This window comes from Lactuca sativa, chromosome 8, assembly GCF_002870075.4.
Source record: "Lactuca sativa cultivar Salinas chromosome 8, Lsat_Salinas_v11, whole genome shotgun sequence".
Lineage (NCBI taxonomy): Eukaryota > Viridiplantae > Streptophyta > Magnoliopsida > Asterales > Asteraceae > Lactuca > Lactuca sativa.
In genome coordinates, this window is record NC_056630.2 from 115,286,654 (window position 1) to 115,307,082 (window position 20,429).

The 20,429-nt window shown below is 31.3% G+C and overlaps 3 protein-coding genes across 5 annotated transcripts; 1 reads left to right on the forward strand and 2 right to left on the reverse strand.

Moving 5' to 3' along the window:
• Positions 1–246: 246 nt before the first annotated feature.
• On the reverse strand, positions 247–2,323 carry LOC111909445 (bidirectional sugar transporter NEC1). 2 transcript variants are annotated; one of them, XM_023905271.3, is made up of 6 exons: positions 2,245–2,323; positions 1,862–1,898; positions 1,555–1,765; positions 1,155–1,316; positions 919–1,038; positions 247–684 (listed from the first exon to the last, which is right to left on the reverse strand). In XM_023905271.3, the coding sequence occupies exons 1-6, from the start codon at positions 2,294–2,296 to the stop codon at positions 499–501; spliced, it is 768 nt and encodes a 255-aa protein (XP_023761039.2). In that variant the 5' UTR covers positions 2,297–2,323; the 3' UTR covers positions 247–498. The 2 variants fall into 2 exon arrangements, with proteins under 2 accessions (XP_023761039.2, XP_052622812.1); XM_052766852.1 differs by lacking the exon at positions 919–1,038.
• Positions 2,324–9,381: 7,058 nt separating this feature from the next.
• Positions 9,382–11,162, forward strand: LOC111909479 (uncharacterized). The gene is made up of 4 exons (XM_023905304.2): positions 9,382–9,487; positions 9,590–10,015; positions 10,282–10,619; positions 10,719–11,162. Exons 1-4 carry the CDS (start codon positions 9,382–9,384, stop codon positions 11,160–11,162), a joined length of 1,314 nt encoding a protein of 437 aa, XP_023761072.1.
• A 217-nt stretch (positions 11,163–11,379) lies between these two features.
• On the reverse strand, positions 11,380–13,331 carry LOC111909446 (actin-depolymerizing factor 1). Of its 2 annotated transcripts, none has more exons than XM_023905272.3 (3): positions 13,115–13,331; positions 11,807–12,072; positions 11,380–11,736 (listed from the first exon to the last, which is right to left on the reverse strand). In XM_023905272.3, exons 1-3 carry the CDS (start codon positions 13,145–13,147, stop codon positions 11,586–11,588), a joined length of 450 nt encoding a protein of 149 aa, XP_023761040.1. In that variant the 5' UTR covers positions 13,148–13,331; the 3' UTR covers positions 11,380–11,585. The 2 variants fall into 2 exon arrangements, with proteins under 2 accessions (XP_023761040.1, XP_023761041.1); XM_023905273.3 differs by having other exon boundaries at positions 13,145–13,327.
• Between the last annotated feature and the right edge of the window lie 7,098 nt (positions 13,332–20,429).

Consider the following 20,429-nt stretch of genomic DNA (forward strand, 5'->3'; position numbering starts at 1 on the left):
AATGTATTTTTTCTTCAAGAAATACTATATGAAATTCAATAAAAGATAGTATTTTTTTCAAAATAACTAGTGTTTAACACAAACACTTCAATAATAATAATAATAGTAATAATAATAATAATAATAATAATAATAATAATAATATCCAAGCATCTTCTACAAATATTTTTATGGGATCAAGTACTTAATTTAAATATGTAACTTTAGCATATTTAAAAAATATAAAATATTAGAACGTTATAAAAATATATAACTACCACCATTGATAACACTTAAGCTTGCAAGTCTGAAAGTCAGACCACATTATTTGTTTGTAATGGCTAAAACTTATCACCCCTATACTGCATACCACATTATTGATCTTAAATACTCATCCTACAAGGGGTAATATAGCTTTTTTACCTTATCTTCAACTAACATATTCAAAAACTCATTGAAAACAAGTTTTCCTCTATAGATATGCATCTTCTATTATATCTTGAATAAACCATAACAAAATTACTTGTTGTGCAACGATTGATTACTGTTGCAAACCATAACTTCCATATCAAAATCTTCTCGACTCTTCCCTTTTCCGTTCGATTTCGCTACTTGATCCTCACCGGTTTGCTTTTTAGAATCCTTATACACACAATAAAGTATCATTTGAGTGATCCCAAATAAGAATCCAGCAATGTTTGGTACCTATAAAAGTAAAGTTCCACATTATATTATTATCTAAATAGAGATACCAAAGGGTCTACGCTATCAAAAGTCGTTAGGGAGGTGTGTCTAGCTAGTAGGTAGGGGCCTAAGGGTTCAAGTTCCGCTTGGGATGAAATGTAAAGAATTAAAAGTAGTTTAGGGGTTTTGTGAGCCAGACTTCAAAAATATAGGTATAGATAACGATGGAGTGTTGCTAAAAAATACTTTACTTACGGCTATGTAGTAGTCGTCTACAAAGAAGCCATAAAAGAACCATGCAATGGCACATAAAGTGAGGAAAAATGAGAGCATGAATGGCATGTACTCGACGCTTTTCGTCCGAATCACTTTCCTCTACATAAATGCACAATAATTTGAGTTGTACACATATTCAACATATTGCGTCACTTTTGATTTCATCACTAACATTGCAAAGTTTGATCAAAATTGTTGGGATAGTAAGTTCTTACCATGATGCTTAGAGGAGCAGCAAACACCGCAAGGTTGATAATAGCACATATCCAACCTACAAGTGCAACTCTTTTGGGGCCTTTTGCTAAGGTAAGTGAGACTACCGTCACCATACCAAGTCCACCAATGTTGAATATTGATATCAATTTTATTGTGGATATCTGAAAATGGTATCATCATACAAACCGATAAAGCATAAGATATGTGATAAATAATTACTCAAATCATAACTAAATGATTATATTAAACATGGAAATAGTTTTCGTAACATGTACAACGAAAACATTATTTTGTGACAAAATGTGTCGTTAAAGGAATGTTTATTGTCACATCGTTTCTATTACTGGTTGGTTGTGTCATCAATGACCCCCTTAATTTCTACTGAAGAAGATGATATACCTTTAGACTTTTGGGTGCATAAAATATGTACACTGCAAGGTAAGTTATTTCAATTAGACATCCAAAGCCATTAATGCTAACGATCATGTATGCATTCGTCTTGAGAAAAGCATAGTACAACAACAATGCTGCACTAAAAAGAGCAACCATGTATGGTATAGCTTGATATCCTTCTGATGATTTTTTTCGATAGATTGTATAGAATGTTGGCCTATAGAAATAAAAGATTTAAGAAAACAACAATAAATAACAAATAAATTATAATTATATCACTAGTTTATAGTTAAGCTTTGAGTTTCAAACTTACAATGGGGCCAAGAAAACCAGGAAGGCGATGATATTACCTACATAAACACAATAAGAAATCTTAAAATAAGATGTGACCAACATAATTGATATTAAATATAACATTACCATAAAAGTGACATGGTGTTATATGTAATCATTTGAAAATATACATTTTTAATCGAACTGATTGAGTTTTGAATTCCACAGACTTCAACCTTAAGAAAACTCGACTTTATACAAAAAACTATTGACAAGATATCTTTGAAATTGCGACAGGACAAGTCGTCACTAAATATATTTTTCCATGATGCCTTTTACCTCTTAAAGTTACATGTTTTGTTGAATTTTTTTGTACTTATAAACTACACATGTAACTTTTGTTATGCATCATAAAATCAATACCTAAGAGGCCGAAGACGAAAGCCAAGATGCGAGCATTCAAGAAAGGAAACATATCGTCTAATGTCTTAGGTAGACTCAATCCCAATGCTTTTATTAATGTTTAAGCTCGAGAGCGAGTGAGTTGAAATCTTAATACAAAGTTGATATATATACTCAAAATTTGGTAGGCGAAACTAATGGTTTATCAATTCGTAACTTGAACAGTTTCGTAGATTCGGTAGACACAAAAGTATCAGTGAATTTAGATGCATTTTAGGGTTAGCAATATATGGGGTTGGGGAGAATTGTCATTATGGTGTTTTGTGAAGACATAATTAGGGGAGTTTACATGAAAATGTACTACTAAAAGATATATAGTCTCATGTGTTGTCCCTAAAAATGCCAAATAAATTACAAGGTAGATAATTTTCCTACATAAATGTCTATCGTCGTTAGAAGTATAGTGATGGAAGTACTGGCACTTAAATTTGCGATATACATTCATAAGATTCCATTAATATATAAGGAAATGGATTTGTTTTTTTATAATGGTAATGATTTTCAAATATAAAAGATTATTATTAAATATTAAAAAATGATTTGAACCAATAATATTTTAAAAGTTTATAAAAAATAAATATTAAATTTAGAAATTAAGCTGTCAAATACGATATTTTGATGTTTAATAAAGACAAATACGAAAATCTCTCATTTGGTTTACTTAATCTCGTTTTTTACTTAGTGATGTCAACACTTAATCTTTTAGGTATAGAAATGAGGTATTCCTCATTAAGTCCCTAAATATGCATTGATTTCTTACATCTTTTTAAAACATAAAATATGTATATGTTGCAGGTATGTTCAATAAAAAGTTTTTAAGATTTGAGTTTTAGAACGAAGAAAAACTTCGAATTAAACAAAGAGTTTTGTTTATTAGTACAAACTTAAAACTGTTATTTTAAAGAAAAAACTTATAATCTAAAAATTATTTCAAATAATTTTTGAAAGCTTATATAAGCTTTAAGCTTTTAAGTATTGTGTTTTGTATCATTTTTACAACTTTCAAAAATTTTAAATAGGGTTTGTCAAATATTTATATACAAATTAAAGTTACATTTTCTATATATTTAAACTTCCAAGTTTGAATGTTTAAACCTCCCTCTTCTAGCTTCTAGGTAGTTCTGTCAAACATAACATTCACGCTTCTGTATACACGTAGAACTAACAAGTGTATGTCATATTTACAAGTTAAAAATAGTTAGAGCTTATAAGTGTATGGAAATATTATAAACTCTATTCTCACAAGTTTGTTTAAACCTAAAGACAAAAATAAATAAATAGTAACATTTTAACTTAAATATGTTATTAATTATAAATATTATCATTAATAAAAGACTTCTTGAATTATCAATAACTTCGATATAGTGTTAATATCAAACAAACTTAAAAATATAGTGTAAAATTTAAAACCTAAAGTAAAATATTAAATAAAGTTATAAAAAAACTCAATGTATATTTTTACAATGAGTTAAAAGAAAAATATTAAATACAATAAATATAAAAAGACATAAATCTAAAAGTAAATTTAACTAAAAGATCTTAAAAAACTATTTTTTATAATAACTGAAGTTCAATTAAGTTGTTTTTTAATTTATATATAATAATAATAGTTAAAATAACATAAAGTTATAAATTGAGTTATGCTACATCACAAACAATGATTGATAATTTAAATAATCATCATGATGAAATTAAAATGTTGTTAATTTTTTTAAGTTAATAAATCATAACATTAGTTAATTAAAATATATGAGAAATATAACTAATTTTATACACACGTAAAACATAAGTATATATTATTAAATGATTATATTTTAATAAGTGTTATATTATCTATTGTTCAAATTAATTATAATGTTATATTAATTAAATGTCTAAATGTAATAATAATTATTTTTTAGTTAATATAAATGACATAAATATTTTCAATAACATATAACATATAATTACTAAAATGTTAACTAAATCATTTTATTTCGCGCAATGAATATTCGCCTAGTTTGAAGCATGAAGGTTTAAAAACAATTGATCAAGACACATTCACAATTGTAGGCACCATATATTGTGTTTATGTCTGTCTGTATATATGTAAAAGTAACATTATGAAAAATGGGAATGAAGACACATTTGGGTTTACCATACATTGTTTAAATTGGGCACATACGTGTTGGGTAGGTTACAATTTTATAGGTGTCTCTATTGCATGCTTTTTTGCTAAATCTCAAATATTTGGTTTTTAATAACATTGTGTTTCTTTTATTTTTCATATTAAAACTTTATTTTCCATCTAAATCTAACATTCAAAATCCTTCCAAACATTCTGAAACCTTATGTTTATGATAATACTTATTAAAAGAGGATGTTTGAAAAAACTTTAATTTTTTTTAGTTTATTACTAGTTCTACACCGATATTTTTTTAAAATAATTTATAGTTGTCGTACACCTCTAATCAGTAATTTATAGTTGTCGTACACCTCTAATCAGTAATTTTCAATAAGTTACTCTCATAACTTATAAAAAAACTCCTTATAATTTGTAGTTGTCTCACACCTTTAGGAAGCATTTTGTTTTCATTTTGTCAAACACTAAAAAATGTTTATCAACTTATAGCATTTTGATACCACGTAAATTTATCCGTACATTTAAAAAAAAACGTTCATTTCCGTGCCGATATAAGTTAATAAACCAATAAGTTAAAAAGTTTTTATCATTTTAAAAACTACGAAACACCCTCTAAATAGAATGACACAACGTGGTCGATTGTTGTACTTTTGTAATACATTTATGCTCATTATTGGAAAATTTAGGTCCAAGTTACTTCAAATAAATTGTAATTTGTATTTGTCTTATTTGAAGTATGGTCACATTAAACTTCTCAATGTTCTTTGTAGGGATGAACGGTTAGTACCAAATCCCGATCTTGTACTAGTAATTTACATATATGGGATGATACTCGGTACTCTAGAATCATAAAATTCAGGATTATATATCATCGGTATCGATGGTAGTACCGAAAACTGGTACATGCACCGATAATATTAATTGAGTTCGGTACTCGATATTTACTTTCGATTGAATTTGATTTTTAGGAAATCGTGAACGGTACTGGTCGGTACTGGTTTCGTCACATGCTCATCCTTAGTGCTTTGTAAATGAGTTTGACGTGACTTTTGCCACACCGGTGTAATGCACATGTTACATGGCACTGTAACGAGGACACATGCACATATGAAGGTTAACATGATTTGAAAATAAAAGGTACAATTTTCAATTATCATATTTAAATTTCCAACTACCAACTAAGTTACAAAAAAACAAAGGCCACATACGAAGACTTTGTCAGTTGTAGTGTCACTGTGTATAGTGAGATATTTACTAATTGATCGTCGATTCAATGATGTGATTAAATACCTAATTTTGCATGTCACGTTTTACTCTTTTAGGGTTGGGCCGGTTAGAAATCAGTAGTTTTAGGGTTTGGCGACAAACAACAAATTATTTTAGATACAGACTTTTTTTTGTATAGAAAGTTACAATTTTGATCTTCATTATTGTCATCTGATTCTTTTAATTCAATAAAATTTTGTATGCAAAGGATTATGAAGGACGGTTTTCGATATAATTGTTGCTTGATCATATTTTTTGTTATGTAATAGAAACCAACTTAAGTTCAATCGGGTTAGTTGGTTTAAAAACCCGAATTTAAGTATTTTTCTCTTTGTAACATATATGTTTTTTTTTAATCTAATACAATTCTACCATTAAAAAAAGTAGCCATATCACCATCCCAAAATCGACACCAATTTGACCATTACTATTTAGGACTTGTTTATTGGTAGCCTTTTTTTTTCCATTTTTCATGAAAAAAAAAATGTTCCATCTTCTGTGTGTTTTTCAAGATTGCAACGTATTAAGTGGTAGTTTTTTTGTTTAATGGGGAAAATATAAAAAACCAAACACAAAAAATAAACTATTACAAATGTTCATTTTGGTCGTAAAGTTCTTTTAATGTTTTGGAATTAATTGTAACAAGAATGATATATGGGAAAATACCGGCAATAGCAAAAAAAAAAATAGGGGGTATTTTCAAAATATAGACACAAAAAATTGGATTTTCAGATATAGATATGGATTCCGCGGAAGTAGCTCCGCGGAATGGCAAAATCGTAAATAAATCAGTGTATTAAAAAAATCAAGATTCATTCCGCGGAAGTAGCTCCAAGGAATGGATCTTCAGTTTTTTTTTCACATCGATTCTCTGGGGTTTATATAATCACTCCCCAACTAATTATTTTCAATAAAGATTATCATACTATCATAATCTTTTCTTGAAAATAATTAGTTGGGGAATTAATATAAACCCTAAAGAATAGATGTGAAAAAAAAATCTGAAGATCCATTCCTCGGAGTTATCTCCGCGGAATGAGTTCATTCCTCGGAGGTAGCTCCGCGGAATGGATCTTGAGTTTTTTTTAATACACTTACGATTTTGTCATTCCACAGAGCTACAGTAGATTCCGCAGAACTACCTCCACAGAATGCATGTCTTTACCCAGAAATGTTCATTTTCATGTCTAAATTTGAAAATACCCCCCATTTTTTTTACAATTGCTAGTATTTTCCCTTGATATATTACGGTTTGCTAAAGTTGAACCGTCGCCCCTAAGTGATGCATGTTTTATATACATATTATTTTTATGTTAATTACACGTTTGTTAATATAAAAACTTGAAACCAAAACCAAAGAAACCTACAAATTGAACAAAAAAAGAGTATGCAAAGACCAAACCCTTTCGAAAACGATCCAAAACCAGGACTATCGGCATGCATCTCTAAGGCTGGTGGGTGTGACATTCGGTTTCCTTTTGGTTACTTCAGCAAACACTAGGTCGAGCCCTCGACATGCCGAGCTCGGCTCGACAACTTGGCAAAGACAAACAGATGTGAGAGTTTTTTTTCTTTTCTTTTCTTTTAACCCATTTATTATTTAAACCCTTTTTCCAAAAATTACCCTCTTTCCAAAAAATACTTAATTTCAAAAATATAACTGTTTTTTTTCTAAAATTTCAAATTTTAAATCCTTAATCTTCAACTATAAATACCATCATCAATATTCACTATTCACCCTATTCAAATCTCCTTAATTCTATTCTCTTAACTTTTTTATTTTTCCATTATTTTCTACACCTCATCACAAAAAAATGGCTATTGTTTTGTCAACCGAATAAGAGATCTTACTCGCTTGTTCATGGATTGATATAGCAAAAAATCCACACCACAGTGATTACCCTTCGACTATTTTTTGGAGTAGAGTCGCTGAAATATACAATCGTCAAACTCTTCAAGCTTGTTGAGTTTTGGCAAATTGTGAGGCAAAACCCCAAATGGCATGATGTTTCTGAATTTCTAGTATTCTTGTGATATTATTAATGTCTATGTTTTTTTAGCATGATGTTTTTTTTAGTTTCTATGTTTGTTTTAATGGAATTTAAGTTTAAAAAAATATGTTTGCAATATTTATTTTCTAAATTAATTAAAGATAATATATATTTAGTATAGTAGGTGTGATTTGACACCTAAGTTGACTATGGCAATTATAACACCACACCCACCGGCCTAACATGTACCTCTAATATAATTCACATCACTACAACGTCACTAATCTTTTAACTGTGTCATATCAAATTTGCAATTAGGCTGCGTTTAGCTGCATTTGGTTGGCAGGAAAGGATTGGACATGGCCAACATCATAGGCTTCTCGTTCTCCATCTCGGTCAAAATCGAATTGCAGGCTTCTCGTTCTCCATCTCTTCGTCAGGTGTGTGTACAAATCTCTCGCTGTCTCTCTCTAGCGCTCTCTCTCTCCCTCGTAATCTTGCCCACTGTTTCTTGTTGTGATAAGTCGATTTCAGGAAAATCGATTACCTATATTTATTCAGCGAAAATCGATTTCCTGAAACATGTATATCTAAATTGTTTCCTGCAAAAATTCGCTCTTTTAATCCCAATATTGAACATCCACAAAACCAACAAGAAAAGGGTCGACTGAGAGGCTCAATCCAAAATTAAATAGCACTAATTTTTTATATAATAGAATGCAAATGAGAATTTAACCTTTAATCACTTCTTGTAAGAACTGGATCGAAAATTGGGGAAAATGCAAATTGAATACAAATCCAAAGTTGTTCTTTTTTAGTGATAATCAAAATCATTCTTCTTAATTTCCTGATTTCGGTGATAATCAAAGTTGTTCTTTTTTAGTTTTATCAGTAACATTGATTATCAAGTTGATTATCTAGTTGTTTCTGTGAAGATTCATGCTTTATTCAAAAGTGTTGTTTCTATGAAAACCATGTTGTTTATCTTCTTGGAAATCAAAGTGTTATTAATTAATCAATTAGAACATCTTGTAACAACAGCAAATGTGAAAATAAAATTGTTCATCTGTTTGTATGCACAGGAAAATGTCCCGACCTAGTTTAACAACATATAATCGTAGACAAAGACAAAATTCATTGATTTTGAAATGGTGGAATGTGGTTTTGCACATTGCTGTACTCCGCCCGTTAATGATCTTCAAAAACCATATAGATAAACGACGTATCAAGCGGATTTCTTCAAATATAGATCAATACCCAATACTACATGAAATAGTTTATGAGAGTGACACCATGTCTATATCACAAATTAGGATGTCTCGAATGTGCTTTAAAAAGTTATGTCATATGCTTGAAACATTCGGAGGACTAAAATGAAGTAGGAATATGGATATTGATGAACAAGTTGCCATGTTTCTACATATTCTTGCTCATGATGTTAAGAATCGGGTCATCATAAGTCGCTTTCATCGTTCGGGAGAAACGATTAGTAGGCACTTTAGTCGCGTTTGTAATGATGTCATACGATTGCATACTCGTTTGCTTAAGAGACCCGAACTTGTTCCCAACAACTCCACCGATCAAAGATGGAAATGGCTTAAGAATTGTTTAGGAGCTTTAGATGGAACATATATAAAGTGCCTAGTTCCAGCCGAATAAAAGCCTATATATAGAACAAGAAAGAATGACATTGCAACAAACGTTCTAGGGGTTCAAGACATGCAGTTTATCTACGTGTTACCGGGATGGGAAGGGTCGGTTGCGAATGGTAGAGTTCTTCGGGATGCTCTTCTTAGACCACATGGATTGAAAGTTCCAAGACCGGGTATGTAAATCTTATATATATATATATATATATATATATATATATATATATAACTATAAATCTTATTTATAAAACGTTATTAACTATAAATCCTATTTGCAGGTTATTACTTAGTTGATGTTGGATATACAAATGGAGAGGGTTTTCTAGCCCCGTATAGAGGGCAAAGGTATCACTTAAATGAATGGCGTCATGGGCACCAACCAACTACAGCAAAGGAATTCTTTAACATGAAACATTCATCAGCAAGAAATGTCATTGAACGATGTTTTGGAATTTTGAAGGGAAGATGGGGAATATTAAAGGACAATTCATATTATCCAATTGAAATGAAAAATAAGATCATAATGGCATGTTGTCTGCTACATAACTTCATAAGACAAGAAATGGAAGTAAATCCTTTTAACAATGAATGTGATCGGGATGAGGGAACCGGAGATGTTGGACCTGAAGATGTTGATAATATTACTTCTGTAGGGACTTCGAATGAATGGACCATATTTAGAGATAATTTAGCGGAGTCCATGTGTGCATATAGGGGCGCGGCAAATTAAATTGACATTTTGCTTATCGTTACGTTGAATAATTGTTGCTTTTTTAACGTTATGTTGGACAAATTGTTGTATTGTTTGCTTATCGTTACATTGAACAATTGTTGCTTTTCTAACGTTATGTTGGACAAATTGTTATTTGCTTAATGTTATGTTGGACAATTGGCATTTTGCTTATCTATTTATAATGTATCTACAATTAGTTGTGATACTTATCTATTGGTTTTTGTTATGTTTATATAGGTATGACAAGTCAAATTAGAAATTATAAGACATGGACAAACAATGAAGAAGCAAAGCTAGTTGAGGCATTAGTGAATATGACAAATGTTGGAGGATTTAAAGTCGATAATGGTTTTAAGTCAAGTTATTTGCAACATCTTGAGCAAGCATTAAAACAATCACTTCCGGACTCGGGTATTTTAGGTAAGCCACATATTGAGTCAAAGATAAAAACCATGAAGAGAGATTGTCAATGTGTCTACAATATGGTAAATGGTTCAAACACAATCGAGTTTGGTTATGATTCTGAAAAACATTGTGTTACTGTTGAGGATCCGGTTTGGGAGGCGTACCTACAGGTACATGATGTTATAATATTTTTATTTTTATAGTTTATAATGAAGTGACTATATGGAAATATTTTATTTTTTTATATAAGTTATCATGTTGGTAAATAGGTTCATAAAGAAGCGACTAGATGGAAACACAAATCATTTCCTTACTATGAAGATCTTTGCATTGTTTTTGGAAAAGACCAAGCTCAAGGAAATAGAGCTAGAGATTTCATTGAGATGCAGCAAGATGTGAACTTAGAAGAAGAAATGCAAGAGTCGGATGATAACATACTTGAATCCGAGGAAATTAGCCATAATACATCAGTGCAAAATGATGAAACTTCACCAAGTGTTCGCTCTAATAAGAGGAAACGGCCTGCCGATGATGTGTTCCATAATGTCGTTGGTTTGATTACTGAAAGTCTTAAAGAAATATCAAAAGATTTGAGTGAATGTATTAAATTTGACGTAAAGATTAACGAATTGAGTGAGAAGATCCCTCCAGAGATTTTAAAGATGGGTTCATTAAGTCAAGTCGAGAAGTTCGAAGCTTTGACAACGGTGTAATGTTGCTTTTCTTTCAAAAGTGATTCCAGCTGACACATCAACAATCATTTTAAATTTTATTTAACAAATATTTTTATCAATTTTATTTAGTATATATTAATCTAAAGATTTAAAATATTTATTAAATAATAATTTTATTAATAACTAACTATTAAATTATATCATATATAATCCCTAACGTAATCTAAAAAGTGGAGTAACGGTGGAGCACATAAGCTCAGTTACAAGGCTTTCACTATGTGAAAGATCAAATATCAAATCTGACAAAATATCACCCAAAATCCCAAAAACAACATCAATAAGACTTTTTAACAACAAACCATCATAACAACACCTTATAACCCAACCAAAATATTAACATCTCTTCTCTTCTCTAATAAACCAACCAATAAACGATCAAAAGTCATTTACTTTTTCTAATTGTTAATTGGCTCGGCTTTTGAACACATCAAGATCCATCTCTGTTGGATCAGTTGCTTGAAGCTCCACTTGAATCCCATCAAGTTCCCTCTTGAATCTGTCCTTTGAGCTTGCATAAATCATCTTGCTCCTCACCCTCGCAGTATCAGGAGACCTTTACAATTTTACATTTTTATAAAATTACTACTTATGATTATAAAAAACTACAGTATTTAAAATCTTACCATGCAATGAAAAAGATCCTGCTTTTTTGGCAATTCTCTTGAGTGACAAAGTCATAGTCAAAAACAGCATATCGACACTCGGAATCAGGAAGACAAGCAGCAAAATCTTCATGGCTTCGATTTGGATCACCAACTTTTTCCACAATTACTTGTTTTTGTTTTTCCTCGATCTTGAAAACAATGAAGCGAAAGCTTCTTTTTGCTTTCAGCTCCATGAATTTCAGCTTGCATTCATCATGCACCGCCATTCCAGACGCCGCGTTTGCCTACATTTTAATTACATGTAAGGAGGGTATTTTCGTCTTTTAATTGAAAAGGAAGAAAAAAAAAAGGAATGGAATGGAATTCTCTTTTCCTACACCTAGGAATAGGTGAAAATGAAATCCATCAAACATGGAGTTTAAAAGAAATCTGGTGGAATAGAATTCCGTCCATTTCACAAGCAAACACACCATGGAATGGAATCTTGGATTCCAATTCCATCAGATTCCACCTTATGTTTAGTAATTCTTGAGAAACAAATGATGAAATAAGTCATGTAGCAATAAAGCGAAAATACCAAAAAACCAGAGCAAAAACAGAAGAAAAATAATCATGGGTGAAATAGAAAAGAAGTAATTTTAATTTTTTTTTTATTCTTGACTTCTTGTTGCACTATCAAATAAGAATATGTGTCATTGTATATTCATGGCTTAGACCTTACTCCTTAGAAATCAAAAAACAAGAACGATTTCATACATTTGGTTTTGCATCATGTATCTGAGTTCGGTGTCACCTAATGACAAGTACGATATGATAGATACATTTTCGATCCAGACCTTCATCCTGAATCAACTACAGAATAAAATTGTAACCAGAAATAATAGTTCCAAACACTTGCTTTAAAAGGTAAAAGAAAGATGGATTTGAACCCACAAGCTCCAACTTGTTGCCACCTAAAGCCGACTATTATTCGTTCTAGCTAATCCCTAAAACTAATTCGCCAAAAATTTAACTGGTCCAAGTGATAAACAAAGATTATGCAGAGGCTACAAGATCGAGAGCTCTCAATCATGAAAGTTCTACAGAAATCAGATCCGGAGACTCAAAAGGCACCAACTCTGAAGCAAATCCAGGTACAATTACAACGCTAGGGTTTCAAATACACCAAAAGGAAATATACAGATCAAATATCAACGATAAAACACCAAAGTACTGCGCAACTCAAACGTATACACATAACCACGCATGCAGCTAATAAGTTACAAACCAGTACACGAATAAACAATGAAAATTAAATAATATATACAGATGAGAATAAGTACTAACTATAGATGAATGTGTTTCGAATGGACTAACCATGGCCGCAGGGGATTGACCGATTGATCGGAGAAGATTGAGATGGTAATCAAACGGAATCGTAGAGAGGATATTTAGGGGAAAAGAAAGGTGTATATGAATAATTTTTAGAGAGAGAAAGTTTGAGGCAAATTAGGAATGGCATTCCGGAGATAAATAATAAACAGAGATTTGGGGTTCGAATTTGCTGAATCGCTGGCTACTCGCCTTTCATATTTTCAAATATCTTTGTGACATCTAAATATTTTGAATATTGTCAAAGATGTACATGATATTGTAAAAAAGTTCTCAAAATTTTGATCTTGTCAAAAAAAAAAAAAAAAAAAAAAAAAAAAAAAAAACGATTCCAATGATTTCTACAAAATAAATGAAAAAATAAAGTGAAATAATTAATTTATGTGATCCGGATTATTTGTATGCGAAAGTATCAACATTATAAGAAGACTGAAGGACCACATTTGTAACTTATGATAGTACAGGGTTAGAATTGTAAATATTGTAAAAGTTAGTTTACATTCTGTAAGTTAGTTAGCTGCTTTCTCTTTCGTTTATATACATTGTAATGTTCATTGTTTCAATCAATACAATACATTACACCATAATATTCTCTCTCTAATTGTTAGAAGGGTAAATGACACAAAAAACACTTTTTTTACACAGAAATTCGATTTTGACACTGTGTTTTTTTTGTGTCAATTTTGACACCGTGTTTTCCAATTTATTACAATTCTGACCACTTGACCGGTTAACCAGGTTGCATGCTAACGTGACATGATGACGTGTCAGTTTTGATGACGTGACATGCTGACATGATATGCTGACGTGTCAAAATTGATTTTTTTTCTTAAAAAAAACACTAAGTTTTCATTTTTTTTTCGTTTTTGACACTACGTTTAATTTTTTCTTTCAACTTTGACACTATGTTTTTTTGTTACAAATCGAACATCATTTTTTCCAATTTTGTTCAATGTTGACAATTTTCTATTTGAAACCGTATAAATATTTTTTTAATACATTTAAACCGTATAAATATGTTTTTTTTTTCATTTAAAAACCATAGTTTTGTATAAATACATTTTTTTACACTCAAACCATATTTTTATGTATAAATATGTATTAGCTATATAAAAATTGTATTTTATATTAATATGCAACTTTAAAAAGTGTTTGAAGGTTTATAGGCGTGTAGTTGATCAAAATTTGGATATCAAGTTTGCAATCCATCAAATTTTTACATCTTATTAGAAGCTTATGGTTAGTTTGATTCTCATGATATAACTAATGCTTTGAATGTAAGAAAAAAAAACACTTTGTATTTAAATAAAAATATGGTTTTTAAACGAAAAAAATATGTTTATACGGTTTAAAATGTAATAAAAAAAATATATTTATACGGTTTCAAATGAAAAATAGACAAAATTGAACAAAATTTGATAAATGATGTTCGATTGGAACAAAAAAAAACATAGTGTCAAAATTGAAATAAAAAATTAAACTTAGTGTCAAATTCAAAAAAAAGTGAAAACTTAGTGTTTTTTGTGGAAAAAAATCAATTTTGACACGTCAGCATATCATGTCAGTATGTCACGTCATCAAAACTGACACGTCATCATGCCACGTCAGCATGTAACCTGGTTAACCGGTCAAGTGGTCATAATTGTAACGAATTGGAAAACACAGTGTCAAAATTGACACAAAAAATAACACGGTGTCAAAATCGGATTTCTGTGTAAAAATAGTGTTTTTTGTGTCATTTACCCTTGTTAGAATGGTATCAGAGCTTGATTCCGCGAATTATCGAAGCAAATTTCAGAGCATCGTTTTCTTTCATTACATCACAGGTCATTCAATTGTTTGAATGATCTTCGGTTTCTTTTCCACAATATTGAACAATTATTTGATCAATTGATCATAATCGTCTTTCTAATTCCGATTAATCATTGTTTTTCGATTAATCTTTTTGCTTCGATCTACTCTGATCTATGGGTGATTCTCCAGTTACGAACTCCAATTCTGTTCCACATACATCTAATAACGTGGCCAATTCCAATCTTAAAAGCAATGATCCAAACATGTTTTTGGTTTCATCTCATCTTACTGGTAATGAAAACTACATGCAATGGAAGTATTCCATTCAAATCGCTCTAGGAGCAAATAAGAAGGTTGGATTCATCGATGGAACTTCAAAGAAACCAGATAATCCTGGATCTGAACTCGATGATTGGACCAGTAATGACTGCATGGTTCGATCATGGTTACTAAATGCAATTTCCAAAGAAATTGTAGGTGCTTTCATATTCGCTACTACTGCTCGAGAATTATGGAATGAATTAGAAGAACACTTTTCTGAAAGCAATGGTCCACTCATTTATCAACTTCAAAGACAAATTGCATCCATAAATCAAGGTGATTCTTCTGTTTCTAAGTACTACACAAAATTGAAACAACTATGTGATCAACTTAATTGTCTTATACAATTACCGATGTGTAATTGTGGATCTGCAAATGCTATGGCTGATTTTACTTCATCCACTCGATTGATGCAATTCCTTATGGGACTGAATGACAGTTTTGAAAGTCTCAGAAATTAGATCTTAGTACTTGATCCCCTTCCTTCTGTTCACAAAGCTTACTCTATGGCCTTAAGTGTTGAAAAACAGAAAGAAGTTCAAATCAATTTTTCAAATCCACCTGAATCTGCTATGTTTGTTAAATCTTCTAATAACAATGATAAAAGACAATTCTCCTCTAAGCCTAAAACATACTTCAAGAACAAAGGAAATAATGACAGATATTGTAATCATTGCAAAGCTAATGGTCATACCAGAGAAGCATGTTTCAAACTTAATGGCTATCCAAATTGGTACAAAGAGTTGAAAGATAAGAAGAAGAACAATTATAATTCTGCACATATGGCTAACACCGGTGCACAAGAACATAATCCATTGTTTGATAACAATGAAACCAACTCCTCCAATCAAGACAACTCTGAGTCAATGAACAATTTGTTTCAACAATTCAGTCAATTCATGAAGGCTGCTCAAAATCAGAAGGTGGATTCTCATTTTGCAAACTTCTCACACTTTGGAGATTTTGCAGGTATGGACATATCTTTACTGAACTCTTTACAGAGTGATAAATTTGATAAAAATATTTAGATTTTAGACACTGGTGCAACTGCACACATGAGCTCATAGATGTCTTATATTAAGAATCTAAACAAGGTAAACAGGTTTACACCTATTTTTTTACCTGATGGAAGCATTAAACAAGTTACTCATACAGGAAAATTGAGCTTAGTCCAAGGATAATACTTGAAAATGTTCTACATGTTCCAGAATTCAAGTGTAATCTGCTGTCTGTGAGATGTTTGGCTATGACTGCAACAATTGTGTTCAAGTTTTACTCAACACATTGTATTTTGCAGGACCTTAAGACTAAGGAAATCATTGGAGAAGGAAGAGTAGCTGGAAAACTTTACATTCTTGATAGTAATTGTTTGTTGAATGTAATAGATAAAACTTGGAAGGATGATAAGAATCTGAATGAAAAGTCATATATTGCCACTTATTCTTGTAATACGGATACAAATAAGAATAAAGAAACTTTTTCTCTATGGCATAAGAGACTTGGTCACTCTTCTCAGTCTGTATTGAATTATCTGAAATTCATTCCTTCCAAACAAAACAATGAATTGCTACCGTGTATTCCATGCCATCTAGCAAAGCAAAAAAAGACTTCCTTTTCCTAACAGTGAATCACATGCTGATGATATTTTTAAGCTGATCCATGTTGATCTTTGGGGTCCGTATAAAACAAAAACCATTTCAGGAGCTTCATATTTTTTAACCATTGTTGATGATCATTCAAGATCTGTCTGGACATTTCTCTTGAGTGATAAGACTCAAGTTCAACAAACATTAACATATTTCTTTGCATATGTTACCAATCAGTTTTCTAAAACTGTGAAAGTCTTAAGGACTGATAATGGAAGTGAGTTTGTTAATCACAAATGTCAAACTCTTTTATCACAATTGGGCATAATACATCAGAAGACTGTTTCTTATTCTCCTCAACAAAATGGGAGAGTTGAAAGAAAACATCAACAATTACTTCAAATTGCAAGGGCATTTCTGTCACGATCCAACATGCCCATTACTTTCTGGGGACATGCCATTCTGATGGCTACTCACATCATCAACATATTACCTACACCAATCCTGGAATGGAAAACACCTTACAAATGTCTTCATAATAAAGATCCTTCATATTCCAGCTTGAAGACTTTTGGGTGTTTATGCTTTGCTACCAATGTCAAACCCCATAAAACAAAATTTGCACCAAGGGTTATTAGATGTTGTTTTATTGGATACAATCCATGTCAGAAGGCTTACAAACTATATGATCTTGAAGATAAAAAGGTTATTATGTCAAGAGATGTGGTATTCTATGAATCAATTTTCCCTTTCATTGATTCAAATAATCCTGAAATGCCAATACCAAATCCACATGAAGAACCAGAATTCAATGTTAATATAGAAGATTTTATACCAGCTGATGATTATAATCTAGATGACTTGGATTTAGAAGGCCAACAAGAATATTCAAATCCTTCTGCTGAATCAACATCATCATCTTCCAGTTCTTCATCTAATTCACCAAATACTTCGGTAAATGACCAAAATGTCCCTAAAGATGAAGGACCTAACACCAGACCAAACAAAAGAGTTATAAGACAACCCAGTTGGTTCAATGATTGCATCATGCATTGTACTCATATTCCTGGAGAAGAATCTAAATCAAAAGTTTTTACTTCACCTCATTCTCCACCTACTTACCCTTACATTGAATCTCCTATTCTCACATAAGCACACAAATGCTTTCTCACTTCTGTTTCAAAGGTTATTGAACCAAATTCCTATGCAGAAGCTTGTAATAATCAAGAATGGGTAGATGCCATGAATAAAGAACTGCAAGCTTTAAAAGAAAACAATACCTGGACAATTATGCCCCTACCAGCAGACAAGAAAGCAATTGGTTCAAAATGGGTGTATAAAGTAAAAATGAAATCTGATGGAACAATTGAAAGGTTCAAGGCTAGATTGGTTGCTAAGGGATTCAATCAAACTTATGGAATTGATTATCTCAACAGTTTCTCACCAGTTGCAAAAGTAGTTACTGTCAGGATATTATTGTCCCTCTCTGCTTCAAATGGATGGTTTTTACATCAATTGGATATCAATAATGCTTTTCTTCATGGATATCTAGAAGAAGAAGTATATCTTACACCTCCACAGGGATACACTAAAGCAAAACAAGGAGAAGTTTGTAAACTTGAAAAATCATTATATGGATTAAAGCAGGCAAGCAGACAATGGCATATTGAATTCTGCAACAAAATACTAAGCTTTGGTTTTAAACAGTCTGCTCATGATCATTGTCTTTTTGTGAAGGGAGAAGCAGAGAATTTCATTGCATTAATCGTTTATGTAGATGATGTTTTAATTACAGGACCAAATGAAATATTGATCAAAGAAGTGAAATCAAAACTCCATGAAGCATTTACAATTAAAGATTTAGGTGAAGCAAATTATTTTTTGGGAATTGAATTGTTAAAAACTACTGAAGGTCTGTATGTAAAGCAGAGAAAGTATGTGATGGACATACTAAGTGATGCTGGTCTTACTGGGGTCAAACCTGCTCCTACACTAACAATGAAGAATGCGAATTTATGTGCTGATCAAGGGAAGACACTTCAGGATCCGGAAAAATACAGAAGATTAGTTGGAAAGTTGTTATATCTCAACTTCACAAGACCGGATATAAGCTATGATGTACAACAGCTTAGTCAATTCCTTCGTTCTCCCACAGAAGTACATTGGAAAGCAGCAATACATGTGTTGAAATACTTAAAGGGATGTCCTTCAAAAGGATTATTTTTTGGGAAAAATACATTCCCAATTGAGATCACAGCATTCAGTGATTCAGATTGGGCAAGTTGTAAAGATACAAGAAGATCTCTTACTAGATACTGCATTTTTATGGGTAATTCAATGATTTCATGGAAAACAAAGAAGCAAAAGACAGTTTCCAGATCATCATGTGAAGCAGAATATAGAAGTCTAGCAGCTACAGTGTGTGAGTTACTATGGATTAGCTACATTTTAAGAAATTTAAATGTCCAGTTCAAAATTCCAATTGGCTTATGGTGTGACAACAAATCAGCTATCCATATTACTGAAAATCCAATCTTTCATGAAAGAACGAAACATTTGGATATTGACTGCCACTTAGTCAGAGATCAATATAAACTTGGCTTTATTACACCACAACATGTTTCAACCAACAAACAACTAGCAGATTTATTTACAAAAGGATTATGTAACCCACAATTTCAGTTTCTATTGTCCAAGATGCATCTCAATGACATTCATCAGCCGAATGCATCTTGAGGGGAGGATATCAACATTATAAGAAGACTGAAGGACCACATTTGTAACTTATGATAGTACAAGGTTAGAATTGTAAATATTGTAAGAGTTAGTTTACATTCTGTTAGTTAGTTAGCTGCTTTCTCTTTTGTTTATATACATTGTAATGTTCATTGTTTCAATCAATACAATACATTACACCATAATATTCTCTCTCTAATTGTTAGAAGAAATAAATACAATAAGATTATTTTTGTATGTAATGGATATGATTATTTTTCGTATATATAGATAATATAATAAAACTATAGTAAATATTATTTTTTATTTGGATTATAAGAAATGTTATTGGCATAAAAGCCTTATGAAGTTTCAATAATATCATTAATTGATCGTCCAACATTTTTTTTATACTCTTAGATCATTTAATTTAGATTATGCACGTTTTATTAAGGGATTCTTTTCAATCTCAATTCCTTACCATTAATCCCCCTTTTGGGTAAATGCAACGTGGACCAAAAATAAGACCATATTGCCATAGTATAGTAACTTGGGCGACAACTCGACTTGTATTTAAGGCAAGGGTGTCTTGAGATCAAATTCACACATGTTTCCCCTTTTACGATCAAACTTCTTCAACTACCATGTATCCTTTAAGGTTATCATGTCAAGTAGCAAATGATCTCGTCGATAACCTTGTACTAAACGAGCCCTGTTGTTGTAAATGTAAACCTCCTTCAATGTTTTTGCAAGTCTTGGAGTCGTGACAACCCTACAATAATACTTTATAATCATGTGAAATCATTGGTTAGTGTCGGTTGCGCCTTTTTTTGTTGATTTTTGTTTACAATGTG

What these genes read in the sequence shown, in the direction of transcription:
- LOC111909445 (XM_023905271.3), bottom strand. Translation starts at nt 2,296, where the DNA reads ATGTTTCCTTTCTTGAATGCTCGCATCTTGGCTTTCGTCTTCGGCCTC. An exon ending in TTTCGTCTTCGGCCTCTTAG is followed by an intron (nt 1,899 to 2,244) that starts GTATTGATTTTA and finishes GTGTTTATGTAG; the next exon opens with GTAATATCATCGCCTTCCTG. An exon ending in CTGCTCCTCTAAGCATCATG is followed by an intron (nt 1,039 to 1,154) that starts GTAAGAACTTAC and finishes GCATTTATGTAG; the next exon opens with AGGAAAGTGATTCGGACGAA.
- LOC111909479 (XM_023905304.2), top strand. Translation starts at nt 9,382, where the DNA reads ATGCAGTTTATCTACGTGTTACCGGGATGGGAAGGGTCGGTTGCGAAT. An exon ending in ATTGAAAGTTCCAAGACCGG is followed by an intron (nt 9,488 to 9,589) that starts GTATGTAAATCT and finishes TCCTATTTGCAG; the next exon opens with GTTATTACTTAGTTGATGTT. An exon ending in TTTGGGAGGCGTACCTACAG is followed by an intron (nt 10,620 to 10,718) that starts GTACATGATGTT and finishes GTTGGTAAATAG; the next exon opens with GTTCATAAAGAAGCGACTAG.
- LOC111909446 (XM_023905272.3), bottom strand. Translation starts at nt 13,147, where the DNA reads ATGGTTAGTCCATTCGAAACACATTCATCTATA. An exon ending in TCGAAACACATTCATCTATA is followed by an intron (nt 12,073 to 13,114) that starts GTTAGTACTTAT and finishes ATTAAAATGTAG; the next exon opens with GCAAACGCGGCGTCTGGAAT. An exon ending in AGGATCTTTTTCATTGCATG is followed by an intron (nt 11,737 to 11,806) that starts GTAAGATTTTAA and finishes AAAATTGTAAAG; the next exon opens with GTCTCCTGATACTGCGAGGG.